General features: G+C 39.4%; 1 protein-coding gene across 2 annotated transcripts; it reads left to right on the top strand.

Moving 5' to 3' along the window:
• Positions 1 to 70: 70 nt before the first annotated feature.
• Positions 71 to 15,969, top strand: armh1 (armadillo like helical domain containing 1). 2 transcript variants are annotated; one of them, XM_084692440.1, is made up of 11 exons: positions 71 to 527; positions 1,116 to 1,184; positions 1,265 to 1,431; positions 1,835 to 2,031; positions 2,112 to 2,196; positions 2,408 to 2,524; positions 2,632 to 2,704; positions 3,199 to 3,328; positions 3,409 to 3,486; positions 15,121 to 15,202; positions 15,338 to 15,969. In XM_084692440.1, the coding sequence occupies exons 1-11, from the start codon at positions 322 to 324 to the stop codon at positions 15,358 to 15,360; spliced, it is 1,227 nt and encodes a 408-aa protein (XP_084548566.1). In that variant the 5' UTR covers positions 71 to 321; the 3' UTR covers positions 15,361 to 15,969. The 2 variants fall into 2 exon arrangements, with proteins under 2 accessions (XP_084548566.1, XP_084548565.1); XM_084692439.1 differs by having other exon boundaries at positions 15,332 to 15,969.
• The last annotated feature ends 1,525 nt before the right edge of the window (positions 15,970 to 17,494 follow it).

The raw sequence follows: 17,494 nt of genomic DNA, 5'->3' as shown, positions 1-17,494 counted from the left end.
TGAAACTGGCTCTGGGGGGAACATGTCAATACTTGGGAGGGGGAACTGTTGCTTAGCAACGGTACACTTGTATGACACCAGTTGTGTAAAAACATCAACAGTCTACGAGAGCCAGCACATATTTTCGTTTGTGTTCTTCCAGTGTAGTGCATTATGATTACATTTTAACAAGAAGGCGAGAACTTTTAGAATGCTGTTCAGCTGAAGCTAGATTCATATCTAGCTAGACGACTAGCACCTTTATTTGTAGCATCTATAGCTAACACATAAAGCAAGGCTAAGTTCTTCAAGGACGGCAGTACCTAAGTGGAGTAAAGAAGAATGTCCACCAGCAAGGAACAAGCTGCTATCAGTAAAATAATGAGTTTCCTTCAAGAATGGGATCATGGCAATAAGATCGTGCGAAGCCGCATGCTGAATGCATTTCTGACACAAAACACGGGAAAGACATGTCCTGAATTGGAAGTGGAGTTTGCACAAGTAGCCAGCCTCTTTTTGGCTAGGTTGACCGCTTGGATGAGGCTGACGTATCCTTTCAGATACTTAGTTGACAGTAGCGTAAGGGGTCCCATTATCGTCCACCTAGCTCTCGACGCTCGTTAGCAATGTTACCAAAATGTCGTTATAATACAAATTAAAAACGTTATGTCACAACATTGTACTTTAATATATAGATACACACCTATATTATAACATTCCGGTTTTGAAATCCAATCAGGATATGCCTAGAAATGTTACTTTCCTGATTTTAGCAGTTAGTCAGGGGGTCCCATTATCGTCCACCCAACCACTTTCAATGGAGAAATGTCAGTTTGACGCTGCGGAGGGCAGATGCTACACATACGGTTTGAGAAGGTATTTACATACTCAAATCTCAAAGTAAGAAGCTGTAATTTGGTGTGCAGCAATATAAGATGTATACATATCGATGAGTTACTTTCTTTCGTTGCTGCTGCATATCTTCTTTAATAAATTAACGGAAGAAACGGTTGTGGACGATAATGGGGCCCCGAACGTTGGAGATTTAGAGTGGACGATAATAGGGCCCTTTACACTAATGTTATTTAGAGAAATAAAGGCTTTATTAGACTTGTCCTTCACATTGACTCACACAGATACATGTTTGGGACATGTTTAGGTCTGCAATTGAAAGCAGTTGGCGTCTTCCTATCTGCATCAAGCAAGTGAGTGAGGATACACTGTTGGTTGCAAACCATAAAGCATAGTTGTTACTGTACTGTGTCCTTTCTCTTGCATCCTACAGTCATCGATATCTCATAGAATTTCTGGAAGTTGGAGGTGTTCTAACTCTCCTAGAGATCTTAGGCCAGAACCAGACCAAGGAAGAGGACAGGACAGAGGCCTTCTCTCTGCTTCAAATTATCTCAAATGCTGGACGCAAGTACAAGGAGCTCATCTGCGAAAGCCACGGTAGGCTATTTGCCGATATCCATTAAAAAACGTTTAGTGTGACAAATGGGTTTGTTCTATTTAGTTTGGTACTCGCAACAAAACAATGTCCCTCACAGGATCAATAAAGTATATCTATCATGTGTAGGGTTGCAAAAGGGTATAGTTTTGAGTTTGAGTTTTTTGTCACAAGAATATACACTTTAGCTTGATTTAGCATTCTCACTTGTTCATATGTGCTCACATGTATTCTCATCCATTCTAAATGTTACAGGCCAGTTTGATCAAACCATTACAAATTATTGACACCTTCATATGAAAATACAGAATGATCAAAATTCCACATTAATTTGTATGAATCAGTATGAAAAAATCCCATAATTTTGGAACTGTAATCATGTATCCTCTGCCATGTGTCTTGTAGGTGTGAGAGCAATAGCAGAGTGCCTTGCAAAGTCAAAGACGGAGGAGACCCAAGAGGCAGCTCAAGCTGTGTTAGAGTCACTGGCCCATGGAAACCCCAAATACCAGAACCAGGTCTATAGGGGACTAATTGCACTTCTTCCCTGTACATCGCCAAAAGCCCAACAGCTTGTCTTACAAACCCTCCGCATAGTGCAGGTATAACAACCAAATCTCTCCCCCCCCCTTTACTTTTGAAGCCAATGACAGTGATTATAATTCATGACTGGTTTCAACAGGCTATTGTAAAGTCATCCCATCCCAGCATTGTAGAACCTTTGCTCAATATGCTCAGGTCTCTGCATCAAGAAGTACAGCATGAAGGTAAGTTCTACACAGCTCTACAAGCAGCCATACCTTCTTTCTCTCATTCTCAGCTTGCATTAATTAATGCATTAATGCCATCATTCTTCAGCGAGTTACAGATGTAAGGACTGTATTTCAACAAAATTATGTGATAATTTGATAGGGCAATTAAATGTGACAAACTGGACCAGATATAACCTGACATATAACTTTCCCCTTCTTTCTCCAGCTATTGAGCTGATCATAGATCTGTGTCAGTATAAAGTCAGGCCATTGCTGCTTAGGGGTCTGGTAGCTCTACAGAAACCTGCCAAGGAGAGAGTACAGAAGCACAAGATCCTGGAAGGTACTACGCCCCAAGAGGACAAATTATTAGAAAAATGGTAGAAAACAAGCTATATACTGTACCAGTTATGTATTATGTACGTATCATTTTGATGAACACTCTTTCAGACCCGGAAATGACCAAAATGACTGAATCTCTACCAGTGTTTGTTCAACAAGCAGCTGCAGCCAAAGCTGTAAGGTAAACAGAATTCTTATATACATTCCCTTGCTAAGTATTTACCCCATTTCAGACAATTCACTGTGTTGATCCTAATAAATACAAATCTATTATCAATTAGTATCATCTACACACAATAACTCATATTAGTAAAGTAATTTTAAAAAGATGTATGACAGTGTACTGTGTATAACGTACTGAAATATCTAATTTGCATTAGCATTCACAGCTACAATAATGTACACAATATTCATTACTTTGGGACAGTATGGAATACTTAACTTGCCTTAATGACTGCAAAGCATCAAGGTTCTGAGAAACCAGCATCAAACCATTACAATACTGCCACAGAGCTATTTGGTTGTTATGGAACGCTAGTATTACAACTAGTTTTTCATACTGCCCCAGAGTAAATAATCACAGAGGTACACCGCTGAATTATATAAATTACAAACTGAATTAGACAGTTTAAATGATTTACAACATTGACCTGTTTTCTGTTCTATTTGTTAAAGGTTGCTTGCTCAGGGGAGTCAGGAGCTCTCTCAGGAGCTATTGTCTCTCAGAGTGGTACATAACCTACTGTACACCATGGGTAACCAGGAACACGCAGACGCCCAGAGACAAGCCAGCCTGGCTCTTGAGGTGTGTTTGCACACACATCACGCACCCTTTTTAGGATTGCATAAAAAAAGTCATAAAATGTGTCTCCTCTCTGCCTGCAGCACTTTGTCCGTACATACCCGCTTGTGGAGGAGCACGTGCGCAGAGCCATGGGGACTGATTTGTTCACAGCCTTCATGGTAAGATCGGTTTTGTGCAAACCTTTTGCTGATTTCTAATTATTATTTTTTAATTGCGGCTCTAAACATTGTTTACCGGTGTTTCGACACCAGGAACCCTATTTTTATAGATAACATACGTATAGATCATAGCTCCGTGTCGTTGCTAGAAAATACTTTTCTTGCTTTTAGAAATTCCTTGCGACACATCCATAAAGGGTTAGGTTTAGCTAGCACCTAAGCCCCCTTAATATTTCTGTCCTGTGTTCCAGAAATTCAGGAGAGAAGGCCAAGCTAAAAACCTTACGTGAGACAGTTTACACATTCAGTGACTGTTGATCTATTAGTGTTTCAAGGTTTGATATAGCATCTTTCCATATTCCATATCACCGGTAACAGAGATATGGAGGCCATGCACGTTAATATAGTTCTGCAAGTAGATGGTCTAAATAGTAATATCTGACACAATAGTGAAAAAGCGCAGTTGCGGCATTACGTATTTTTCGCTGGGAGCCCAAAATGTTTTTTATATATATATATATATATATATATATATTTTACAGTTTTTGTTTTCTTGCATATTACAAAAGTCACTCAATATAATAAACATGTTTAGGATCACTAAATATTCATAATATGTTCTTGTTTAGTTTAGCTTCCATTTGAGTTGTGGGCGCGTCCATAGTGGGCGCGTCCAACTATGATTTAATTTGCATCATGGTGCAGACGGTTTTCCCTAGGCTATTTATAGCACGGATAGGGGATCAATTGTCCCCTAATGATCTCTAGATGGCGCTTCTTGCATGCATCCAAGGCATGGTCGGAAACTGAACTGGCCGTTGTCAATTTGTCATTAACTTCCAAGTTGATAGTCGGTGACTATTTCATGAGAAATAGCCCCCCTCCCCAACATTCTATTATTGGCTGCAGTGGAGGCTTGTTAGGGGAGGAAGAGGATTATCATCCTCCTCAGTGACATTTAATAAAAATATTAGTGCTGTCAGTTTAACGCGTTATTAACGGCGTTAACGCAAACCCAAATTAACGGCGTCAATTATTTTATCGCGCGATTAACGCTCTTTTTGGCCTAGCAAACTTTGTAGTTTTTTTCACATGCTGTTGCAACAACTACCGACGTTAGAAAAACTACAACACCACACCGGATCTAGCTAGACCGGAAACAAAACAACAGGCACGCCAAACACTCGTTTGGCTTGCGAGCTGGCTAAAGAGTAGTAGCAGAGCCCGTTTACGGATATTAGACATTCTCTGGTAGTAGGCTAACGTTACGTTTTGAGTGGATGACGAGCGCGAGATGCCGAAATGGATGCCAATAAGATTCTGAATGGAAAGTTTGCTTTTAAAAAGTTGCCAAATGGTTCTATTCACAAGACCAGTGATCTGTGTGTTTTGTCGTTGTAAACTGAGCTATCATCGCAGCACGTCCAGTCTGAAATACCACTTGATGGCCAAGCACACAGCTGATGCGAATTCTCTGCCCCCTCGTCAAAGCCAGGCGATTGCAATGTTGTTTTCAATAAAAAAAAATATTTGCACAAAGCAATCCGAACCACTTTTATATGTTGATAAGAGCATTACAATTTGAAAAAAGATTGGGACAAAAAGAAATCAGGGACATTTAGAATAGATAAAAATGTGCGATTAATTGTGATTAATCGCGAGTTAACTATGACATTAATGCGATTAATCGCGATTAAATATTTTAATAGTTTGACAGCACTAAAAAATATACATTTTGAAACTTACATTTTTGTTTGACATTTTAGATAAAACTACATGTCACTGAACATTTTCATAAAATACACAATATTGAACTATTCAATGGGTCTAAAGTAACCCAACAGCACTGTCGGTGATTGAACTATGGTACATCCGGAGGACAGCTAGCCTCCGTCATCCTCTAGCTACATTGACTTCAATTCAAAACCTAGTGGCTGGTGGTTCAAACCCCTGTCCCTAGTAGGGCTGCAACAACGAATCGATTAATCGATCAATTCCGAGGTGAAGTTAGTTTCATATTCGACATTTGTCTCACAATCGGAAGACGCTACTTTGCAGCATTGCGTTAGGGACTGGGTGTGAACTACCCATACCATTTGGAAAAATTTAGACTTTTATAATATTTTTAGGAATATAAAACCTCAAACAGACACCAGAGTATCTTAACAATGTCTGGTATACGTCCACAGCCTTTACTTTTTCAATGAAGTTTCAAATAAAATGATAGAAAATCACTCTTTGAAAATAGCTTAATCCTCGCCAATCTTAAATCTTTTCAAAATTGTGTCAAGAAATCTTAAATATATACCAGATTATTCGAATAAGGTCTGGCCTACTTCCACAACCTTTCAATGTTCAATAAAGTTTAAACAAATTCAAATAAATTGCTAATCTTGAAAAATAGCATTAAATCCACGCTAATATTAATAACTATTTCAAAATTGTGTGCCTGTTTATGCACATTCTGAAGATTTTTTGCACTGTGAATTTGCACGGTCAGTTTTGTTTTTGAATAAAGGGTTGTAAATTAATGCTTTAAAAAAAAATAAAAAAATAATCCGATTCATCGACTAATCAATAATAAAATAATTGTTAGTTGCAGCCCCAGTCCATAGACATGCATGGTATTTAATACTACTCCCACCAATCAAATCTTTTGCAGTATAAACTGACATGCTGTTCATCCAATCCTAAAATATTATCCAGAGAGCATTAATGGAGGGCAAATACTCTTCAATGGCTCTGGGGTGTTCTCTGCTTTTGGGTACTGTACTGCTACCTTAGGATCATCGGCATCACAAAAGTAGGGAGCATATAAATGGCGATAGATTCAAGCTTTTCCAACACATGACCACTCAAACTACAGAGTTCATAGTTGGAGCTCTCCTTGTAGTCATGACAAGGACCATTTAGCCAGTACTTTCTCCTGATCTCAAACATCTATTAACCCTGACACATAGACACAATCTAGTCTTATTAATAGCAAGCTTACATGAGAACATAGTAACTAGTATCCAATGACTAGTTCTCTTGATTAGTGAATAATGTAAGCACACAGGAAATCTAAATTTCTTCCACAGCGGCCAACACACGTTTTCCGTTAAGCTCTGAAAAGTTTTGAGTACCAGCTGCTACAGGTAAAGTTGAAAACGATATAACTACAATATAATGGACTAGTATTCCGTGTAAAGTTGCGACTAACAAGCTATTCCAAGATTCCAAGATTTATTAACAGGAGAAAAATAGACTTTGACAACCTCAACCAAGTTTAGCTAACGTTAGTCAGCCTTCTTCAAGCCAGCTTGCATACCACCTGTTAACCATGCCAAAGCGAGATAAGGAGAAGAGGGGAAACCTTCTGATGGATTTCGAGAATGAAACTACTCCCTACGCTCCCTATATACTCACCTTTAACTGAATCCCCTCTTCCCCTCAAGTCCTATTTCCAAAAAAGTCTGTTCAGGCAGTCAAGAGGAGACGGTGTCCAACGTAGACATATTGAATGCCATCAAAGATTTATCTAGCAGATTCTCTTCACTCGAAGGAAATATAAAGAAAACCTCAGAGGACATCAGAGAAAACTTTGAAGGGATGGATCACTTGATGAAGTCGACCGTTGACAAAGTGCAAGCTATGAATCGGCGGATCTCCGAACAAGAAATGAAAATTGTAGAAGCTGCACCTTACAGTCGACGTTGGAACCTCAAGATACTCAATCTCCCAGAGGCTGCCAGTGAGACCGCAGAAGATGTAAGAAAGCACATTTTTGACATCTTTGGCAAAATAGTTTCAGAGGAGAAAAACAAGATGGAATTTCTCATCAATACTGTACACTGGATCAGACGCCCTAGAGAAGACAAGAGACCACGTCCAGTGATACTACAGTTCACCATGTGAACCTTCAAGCAGAGGATCTGGAGGGCTTCAGTGTGCGCCACTGTGATGAAGGAGAAGAATATGTGACTCGCTGAGGATTTTACATACTGAGAGAGACAATGTCGAAATAAACTTTGGCCTCTCGTTGACAAAGTGTGCAAAGAAGGGAAGAAAACTACATGGCGCGGTCCGGACATGATCATAAACGGGTAAAGAGTCACAGCAGAATCCAGCTAATATTTTGGTAGCAACACTTGACTCTAATCACACTTTATATTTGCCTCTTATTCAAAATTGACTAATTACAATAGGTTGGACTAATTGAAAAATCTTAGACGTGTTGAAAAGACGTTGAATTTCTGATGAATGCACAGTCCATGTGTAGTTAATATGGTTACATTTCTGTTTTGGTCCTCAAGATCTTAAGAGGTTCTAATACTTATTCCTTGAGAAACCTAAATAATAAGTGTACTTAAGGCTAATATTTGTTCTCTAGGCATTGTGCTCCTTTTTTTCTTTCTTTTTCTTGTTCTTTTCTCTCTTCTTCATTTTTCTAAAAGATGACTGATTTCAAGTTCAGCTCGTTAAAAATAGTTTTTCTTAATGTTAGGAGACTTAGGGACAATACTAAAAGGATGCAATGTTTTCTTTTATTAGGAAAACTTATGCTAACATTATCCTCTTACAAGAAACTCATTCCAGTGAGACAGACAGTACATTTAGGAAGTCAGTGGAGAGATCAAGCATACTTTTCTCATGCCTCTCATCGCTCTGTAGGTGTCGGCTTTTTATTTAACAAGTTTACAGGTGATACTTTAGAGCATTTAAACTCTGAGGATGGAAGGTGGATCATAGTAGTACTAAAATTTGACAACTCTTTTCTTTGATCTGTAATGTATATGGTTGCAATGAGAGAGCCCAAGCAAAATCTATGTTCAATCAGATTTACTCCAAGTTAAAAGATCTACAAAAAAATATGAAGATGCATACTTGATTTTAGGCAGGGATTTCAATGATGCTCCAGATGATTTGATAGACAGAATTCCAGAAAGAGTTTTTCAAAATTCACAGTTTAAAGCCACACTTAATCTTTGTGAGAAATCAGTAACAGATGCATGGTATTTCTTTAAGCCAAGTTGCAAAGAATTTACCTGGTGTAATTCATGATGTACACAACAATCTAGAATAGATTTATGGTCAACCTCCAACTCTTGCCTGTAGTACATATCTGACGTTTCACATTGTTATGTTCCTTTATCGGATCACAAATTGATCTCTATACACTTAGTTGGCTCAAAAGATAGTAATAATAAAATGCGTGGGTATTGGAAGCTAAATAATAGATTACTTAAAGACAAAACCTTTCAAGCTTCTGTTAATTTAATGGCTCAAGATATTTTCAGTGAAAATTAAATGAGTAATATTCAGAAATGGGAATATTTCAAATAAAAAATGAGAGAAATTGCTATCAAACGCTAGCCTGGCTCTGCCGACCTATGTACTTCCGCTCAATTTGGATTTTGCTTCTGTACTCGGTCTGGCCATTCAGTAGGTAAGTCAAATTTTGCAGGTTACTTTTTAACCGGCCAATCAGCGAACAGAGGGAGAACGATGACGTTGATGTTGTGCGCTAGTTTGTGTTGTAGTTCCGTAATGGCGGCAGAGAAAGATGCAAGCCAAGCCATTCAGTCCGTTGTGGCAACGCTGCCGAATATCCAACAGCTAAAGCCGGAGCAAGAACAAGTTTTGCTGAGTTTTGTTGGTGGCCATGATGTTGTGGCCCTCCTCCCCACGGGGTTTTGGAAAAAGTTTGATTTTCCAGCTACGGCAGCTAGCTCTGTTACAGTAGTGGTGAAGGAATTGGCTAAGGCGAACGTTAGCGATTGGTTATGGCAGATCAGAGTGGCCTACAAGGAAGTCAACGCTTGTCAATGGAGCGAGGCCAGACTCTCTGTACAAATGAAATGTACGCGAGTCTGGTTAGGACCAGGCTAATCAAACGCAGCAAATAAATTAAAAAGTTTAGTAATTCGAAAGAAAAAGAAATTATGGAAAACTTGAATGTTTTATTGAATAGAAGAGCTCTTTCAGAAATCGAGAAACTAAAGTTAATGGAACTGCAGAATGACATGCTGCTAAAGGAGCTGTCAGGCCAAATAGTGTCCGAGGGCCAAATACTGTCCTACCTGACGTCACAATGCCATTCCGAAGCAAGGACGCGTCCGTCGCTATGCCGACCTTAAATTCCTGAGATAGCAGGAAACTGTCATGGTTGCCATACTTGTTACTATGTAGGAAGTTTTGTATTTAGGCTTATTTAAACCAGTTTATTCTACTCTACTATTTAAAGTGTTCACTAGTTCAACATTCCCGAGACAGCAACGCGCGCAGGTAGAATACTATACGTGTTGCCTTTCCGGTCTGTTAAAAATGATGCTAAATAAGTACTTTTTTTTTTGACGAAAACAACTAGCTAACCAGCTAACGAAGGAGTGAAAACTTTATATAGAAAAGTAGAATAAACTGGTTTAAAAGTACAAAACTTCCTACCTAGTAACCAGATACGCAGAGGCTCTGGGTTAGGGGCCCCCTGAGCTCATGGGCCCCCTGAGCTCATGGGCCCGGTAGGCCCGTTGGTTAATCCATCCCTGACATATATATATTTTTTAAGTCTACAACTTTACAAATGTTCACCGTAGTCTACAATTAATGTAGTACAATCTTAACATGTTTTTTATTCAAAGATATCAACTAATATGGTGTCTTTTATCATCCTGCAGCCGATTTCGCAAGCGTCTGGCGAAATAATTTGACCAGCTGCCGAAACGATTGCTGCAGATCACGGCGCTTCGCAGCGCAGCGCTTCGCAGCCAGTGTGGTTGCTCCCATTTGATAACATGGGCGCCGAAAGAAAAAAGGCACGCTTCCAGGCGCGTCGCAGCAGATCGCAGTCAGTGTATCCCAGGCGTAACATTGACTCGACTGGCATGGCTGATATTTGTCTCTACGGTAGCGTAGAACATTCCTGTGCAGTTCGACCTTCGACACATTAGCGCGAACCATTTCACCAAGGACAATGTAAAGCAGGATTTGCTATGAAGTTGTTGCTATAAAGAGGTGCATTCTGACCTTATGTTCATCACAACTGCAAGCTGTAGTATGATTTTGACGGTAACAGTTATTAGAAATGCTAAAGTATCCTGTATCTAGCACCTGCCTTTCTCCAGTTATTTCGAATAGATCTAGACAGGCGTTAGCAATAGGCTAGACTACTATTCTCTTTCTGGCAATTTTTTCAGAAGCTTCCCTTTTAATGCCGACTACAGCTAGTCTAGCGAGTAATTTGCTAAGTAAGGTATGTTGATGTGTTCAGAATGTGTTCACGTATTTAGCATTCTACATATGCTAGATACAGGAGATGTTACCATTGCTAATAGGCTAAAGGCCGAAATATGCTTCTGCGCCTCCGTTTACGGTGACAAAATCATACTTACAGCTTGCATTTGTGATGAAAATACGGTTGGAATAGCACCTCTTTGACATTATTGACAGTATAGGCAAAAATTATGCTGAAATGCAAAATCAGTCTAACCATGGTGGCCATCTTGAAATAAATGGCGGCCATTTTTTTTCCAAGTGGCCCCGATTCCTAAATCGAAGAGTGACCTTAAAAGATGATTTGTACCAAATTTCACTCTTGTATCACCATTTGAATGATTTCCCCAAAATATTGCTGTTATTTCCTCCACTATACTGTAACATTGAGATTTCAACTCCCAATGTGGATCCCGGGTTATGCATGAGCAGTAGCGCATTATGTGTGCCAACAAAATTTACATTTGATAAATCAAGTTGGCGGCATATATACAACAACTAGAAGGACAGATAATAGACAGGGACATTGTCATAACAGAAGGAAACTCTACCCCTATTTCCCAACTCCATTCCGTAGGCTAATGCAGTTCCTATAGAAGTAGATCAGCCTATAATTGCTGTAATGTTTCGTATGTAGGCTGTGTTTGTCTGTGTATAAAGTGCGATACCCCCTCCTAATCATCAATATAATGTATGACAATGTAAAACCCCCTTCTAATGATTGATTATTGTGTGAATCAATGGATTTGGTCCCTCAAGTTCCCCTCAACGTATAGCCTTCTCAAGTCAAGTTAGCGTCAACATTCCAAGCATTCCAATTTTACCATTACGATTATTGTTGCTGCTGATGTCATAACATAAGAATTGCGCTTACCTGTATACACACAAATAACTATATAGTGAAGCAAATGCACTTCATAGAATTAAATTAAATTGATAATTTTAATAATAATAATTGATAATTAAATCATAATTTTGCATAGGCTACTATACATATTTTGCTATACATCTAAATCTTATTTAGGCAATAACCATCTGAATTAGGCCTACTTACTTTTGCCTTGCGACATCTGCTGAAATTTGGAATGCTCAGCCGACAGTGGTTTAACAGAAACAGAAGGAAAATAGCTTTAACCCTTGTGTTATCTTCGGGTCTCTGGATCAGGATTCTGACCCATCAGTCATTGTGACCGACCGTCGTATTGCGACGTATACAAAAACAAACAACGTTTACCGTATACAAAAACAAAGTGAAGCATTTTCTTTTAACAGGGATGCAAACAGCGCGCTTTTCGGCGCCTCACGCTTTTTTCATGTCAGTTTGGGTGACTTGCACTAGAAAGAGTTTTTTTTAAGGGGGGGGGGGGTCTGATTATAATTGCACCAACAGTAATTCTGGATTGCCTCCACCAAACAAGTAAATAGGAAATAAGCAAATCAGCAGTAGCCTATGCGCGCAAGCGTGAACCACTAGCATTGGGCGTATGTAGCCCTATGTTTGGGGGGCTGGAGCCCCCCCAAAAGTTTCCTTAGCCCACCCAAAACTTAAAAAATTAATGAAAAAAAATCACATTTTAAATCTAAATTTGTTAATTTAAAACCCACTAGAGGACACTATTTAAAAATATTTTATCGAAAATGTATTTTGGGGGGAACATGCCCCCAGACCCCCCTAGTTTTGCTAGTTAGGCTGGGTCACAGGAAAAATCTAGGGGCTGAGCCCCCCCAAAAGTGGGAACCTAGATTCGCCCCTGACCACTAGTATTTCTTCTTGCTGCATATCTTTTACTGTCTGCGGTGGGTACTCAATAAACGGACTCTGGTCCGGATCCGGACTGCAATACCTAGACGCAATTCATTGGTCTGTGATTTTGTGCTATAGCCTATATTCTTTCCTAATAGATGTGCTTTACATCTTCCGTGTCCAATCTAAAGCTCCAATCAGGAGCTGTAATAACTGTAATCACCACGACAACTCAATCACTCAATGTTGGCCGCAACCTCTGTGGGTACCGCAGGTTGTGTGTGTCATTCGCAACAACGCAGGCTAATTGATTTGCTAACGGTAGCTAGCCTCCCTGTTTCTTCCTTAGCAAAAGTCATGGCGTGACAAAACCCAGCGAAAAGTTGATTCCGAAAATTGCAAATTTCAGACAGAATGGACTGACAAGTACGCATATGTGTTGCCGGTGGGGAGCACAAAACTGATGTGTTTAATCTGCAATGAAACCTTTGCCCTTGTCAAAAGTGGTAGAGCTAAGGTGAAATGTCACTATGACACAAAGCATAGACACTTTGAACAAAATTACCCCCAGAACTCTGGTCTATGGGAGAAAGATGCCCAGGGGCACGGGCACTGTGCCCTCCTAAACCTAAGTACATTTAGAATGGGAGTCAATGGGAGAGGTACATGTCCGTTCCGGACAATGGACTGTATGGACATTTGGTGAGTGGACCTTTTAAGTTTCTAATTGAGTACCCCTGTTTTAGGGGAAGCCGAGCTTCCCTTGCAGTCTTAAAGAAATCTCCTACTGCCATGGATTTTATTAGGAAGGTGACCAAGGCAAACACAGCTTGTGGCAAGTAGAACAAACTACCTGTCAAAAGTAAGAACCTACAGGCCTTGTCCTCCATTGATCTTGTGGTGAGGGGCCATTCCCAGGCTGTTACTCAGCTGAAGGAGTTGGCAGGAGAGGAAGAGTAAAGGAGAGGAAGGAGTAAAACCAGGAAAAGTGCTAGATAATTTTATAAAAGTTATGTCTCAGAATAAAAAATGAAATTGAATATTACAAATTAGTGTCAGTGTATTTTGATCTTCAGAATGTAATTTTACTCTATGTGCATATAGGGGTGGGCCAGGGATAGGGCTGTCACGATAACGAATTTTTCTTGTGCAATATATTGCACCCAAATTAATTGCGATAAACAATATTATTGCACACATTTCAGTTGTAATTTTCAGTCCATTTTATGCCACTGATTACATAATGACCACCCCCCCTCCCTCCCCCACTACAACGTTAACAGGGCTACTTGGTTGGCGTTGCGTTTTCAGCTTGAGATATACAAGGTGTTGCGTGGGAGCGTGTGAAATGGTTGAAATGCTGGTGTCTCACGGCCAATGCGTAAGAGTTGGCAGCCCTGTGTTTGTCAAAAGTTTGCAGCATATTTGTAAATGCTGGGGGCACCAAAAATCTGCCAACTGAAAAATCATCATAGTTATTATAATTATAATGCCGATATTATTTCAGTAGGCCTATATAAATATTACGCACTTTTTAGGCATGTTTATCACAAAACAGGCAAAACAAGAGATATATTATTAATTGCTCAAAAAATGTTACGATAGTGCCCCCCCCACCCCACAAAAAAACAAATACACACTCAAGTTTCCAAGCTCGCCGTGGGTGCCCTTTTCTATCTCATTGGCCTGACGAACTTTGACAGTAGGTTAGGTAAACTTTTCTCAAATTGCCTCAAAAAGACAGGAGTCAGGGACAGAAAACGAAATAAACTGCAAGATGATGCCCGTGCATCACTTTCAGGTAAGTCCATGTTTAATTATTGTTAAATACGGTAAATGTGCTGCTAACTTATAGTTAGCCTATGCATACACCTCGAACTAGCTGACGTTATTGCTAATTTTAGCACACTTAAATATTTTAGGTGCAAACTAAATTTAGATTTTACTGTTAAACATTATCTATACATTTGAAATAACTGACGCCAGCTAGATGTTACTTTACTGTACATTCTATGATGCTTTTATATTCGATTGATCAAATAGTTTTTAAATGAGTAATAAAGGTGGAGAGCTCCTTGGCTGCATGCTTTCAGTTTTAAATGTTTAAAATTCATTTGGAAAACCATGCTAAGAAACGTAAGGGTTGGGCTGAAAAATTAAGAGACAAAAATACATCATGCACTCAAATAAAGGCCCCAAAATTTCGTTTTGCGCGCTCGCATTAACTCCGTAACTAGCTCGCATTAACTCCGTAACTAGCATCATATCAAACACAGAATGTGGATGCATTGACGGGGCAGCTGTGGTGGGCATCATAAAGGAATTATGCGTAGGGCACCAAAATGGCCAGCGGCGGCACTGCCTGCTTGCCGTGCCGCAGTTTCGTTTTCGTTTGTCGCAGCCAGGTTGTAGCGGTGCTCGTTCTGGGGGCGCTGTCGAGGGGCGGCCGACGGGGTAGGGGGCGGCACATGATAGGGGGGGGGGGGGGGAATTGCTTCTGATGGCAGAGACCTTTGGTTGTGTTGGCACTATTTCTGCTTTACCTTCACCTTTGCCAGTACAGTGTTACTATGCTTAGTAGGACCAGTCTTTGTGGACCAACTCCTTTATTGTTTGGCCTTGTTTTATGTTGTTTATAGCACAAGGCTGAAACCCTGTACATGAAGGTGGATGAAATCCAAGCGGATATACTGTTATCAAATAAAGTCAACATATCAGTAGGTAAGGAAATGCACAGTATTGTTTTTCTTTATTTTTATTTTTTGTTTCGGTGAGAATCATTGTCGTAATGTAGTTTTTTTCTGGAACTTTGTATTTGACTAATATTGTGTTTAATTATGTTTTTTTCAGCGTTAGAACATCGTAACTCGGAGAGCTGAACAAAGCAGAACGCAGGCATCAGTGTCTATTATAAGAAGGAGCTTAAAGTCAATAAAAATATTTCACAATTTTCTCCAATAAGAGGACATTCAGACTGGATATAATCAGACATCCCACCTCTCCTGGAAATTCCGCAAGTCTCCCGCGTTTGGCTCCTTGACGCAAGCAAATTAGGCTATACACAATAGCCTGGGGAAAAAATACATATTCAGAGGGTGTGAGAGAGACCGAGAGAGCAAGTGATAGACTGTGGTGGTTAGCAGTTACCATGGTCATAATTTGTATCCCAAAAGCATAATAATGTGCCGATTGAATTGCTTATTAAAAAGTAGCCTATATGAGGTCAGATTGAAGTCAACCTAGTCTCAAGTCCACACAGAGAGAAGGAATGTATGCCGATGACTGTTTTGGGAACTGTGGAGTTGTATGTTCTTATGTGACTAGTTGTCAGAGAAGGGGGGGGGGGGTGTTCCCTGGCACATTGTTTTTGTTTTACCTTTTTTGAGCCACGGCACATTTTTTACATGGGAAAAATCTTGCGGCACACCACCGACCATAAATGTTACAAAATGATGTAGCCTAATACAGTAAACGTATACAAAACTGAACGTATTGCTCATTTAACATTGTGATAACAAACACAATTGTGAGATTTAATGTACGATACGCTGATATTATTAGTAGATTTACTTTGGAAAACAGTAGTCAATTTTCACTTGTTGACTGAGGCGTTAGCATAATTAGCCTCTGTTGGACGACATATACGATAGCGGTCTGTGATAGCCTACACAATTTTAACTTTCAACATCTAACATGTCAAAAAAACATTTAAATTAACTGTTTTTCATAAGTAATCATATACTTTTTGTACATTACAATGAACTCTAGGGTGTTAACTATACAAAACAAATTTAAAAAAACAAGAGGTTTGTTAATGTAACTGTATACATATCTCACTCATACTGGCTTATCAGCTAACATGTTAAATTAATCTAGGCCTACATCCAAAGTCGCTGTCATGAAACTAGCCTCTCACAAACTGAGGTCAAATTAAAAACCTAAGAATTTAGCAAATATTGTTGATATTATTGTGCACAAGTATTTTAGTATCGTTAATATGTCATTTAATTCCATAATTTCCACAGGCATAACTATTAAAATGGTGGCCTATTTCAGGAAAAACGCTCAAACGGGTTTGTCCTCGGGACAAAGGGAACTCAGTGCTAGCAAAGAAAACGAGAGAGGTTACAATTTCTGGGAAAATTAGGGTGTGTTTGCTTGCGTTTGTTGCAGGTGGGTCCGTCCCGTTAAGTTTTTCTCTTCTAGTGACATTTTTCAAGCATTTAGCCTACTCATATTGCATAATTCATTAACCCTCTTTGAAACAAGCTACTGTAACAACGTTTTCACCAGTAGTATTTCAGATGGAATCGCGATTCAAACACTACCATCTGCTATCTGAAAATATGCCCCCAAAAACAAGCTATAAGCTTTGGATCTATTTAGGGAGAAATGGCTAATTCAAAAGAAGTTTGCTACGAGCAAGCTAGTTGCGGTGGCTAGGGGATTGTTTGAAAGCGCCGGAAGTGAGAATGTTTCTTTTGACATAAAGTTTAGGCTGTGGCACTGAAGCCAGCGACGCACCACACAAGCTTGAGTTTAAGTACATACTTTAATGTGACATTACTTACTGTACATGCAAGTTTTGATTTGCTCAAATGTACATGTATGATGCTCCTAGTATAGCACGATATGATACTCGCTGTGCAACATTAACTTTACATTTATTCATTGAGCAGACGCTTTTATCCTAAGCGACTTCCAAGAGAGAGCTTTACAAGTGCATAGGTCACTGATAATAACAACATGATAGCCCCAAAAACATTGCGGGTAGCCAAAACATGAAGCACGTATTGTGAACAACCAAAATAAATGCCAAAGGGAAGAAACATAAGAGCATGTAGTTAAACAAGTTACAATTAAACAACACAAATCGCTATAAGTGCAAGTAGAAAATCAAACAACAGAAAAAAATATTTCACAGCGAGTACAACCATTCAAATCAGTTACCACTAACCAACAAGAGCAACAAGTCTCTAAGCAAAAATCATTGGGCCTCATTCACCAAATGTT

This window comes from Hypomesus nipponensis, chromosome 26 (assembly GCF_054491055.1).
Source record: "Hypomesus nipponensis isolate SF chromosome 26, ASM5449105v1, whole genome shotgun sequence".
In the NCBI taxonomy this organism is placed as follows: Eukaryota; Metazoa; Chordata; class Actinopteri; order Osmeriformes; family Osmeridae; genus Hypomesus; species Hypomesus nipponensis.
Note: the sequence above shows the minus strand (reverse complement) of the source record. Positions and strands in the feature narration are given on the sequence as shown.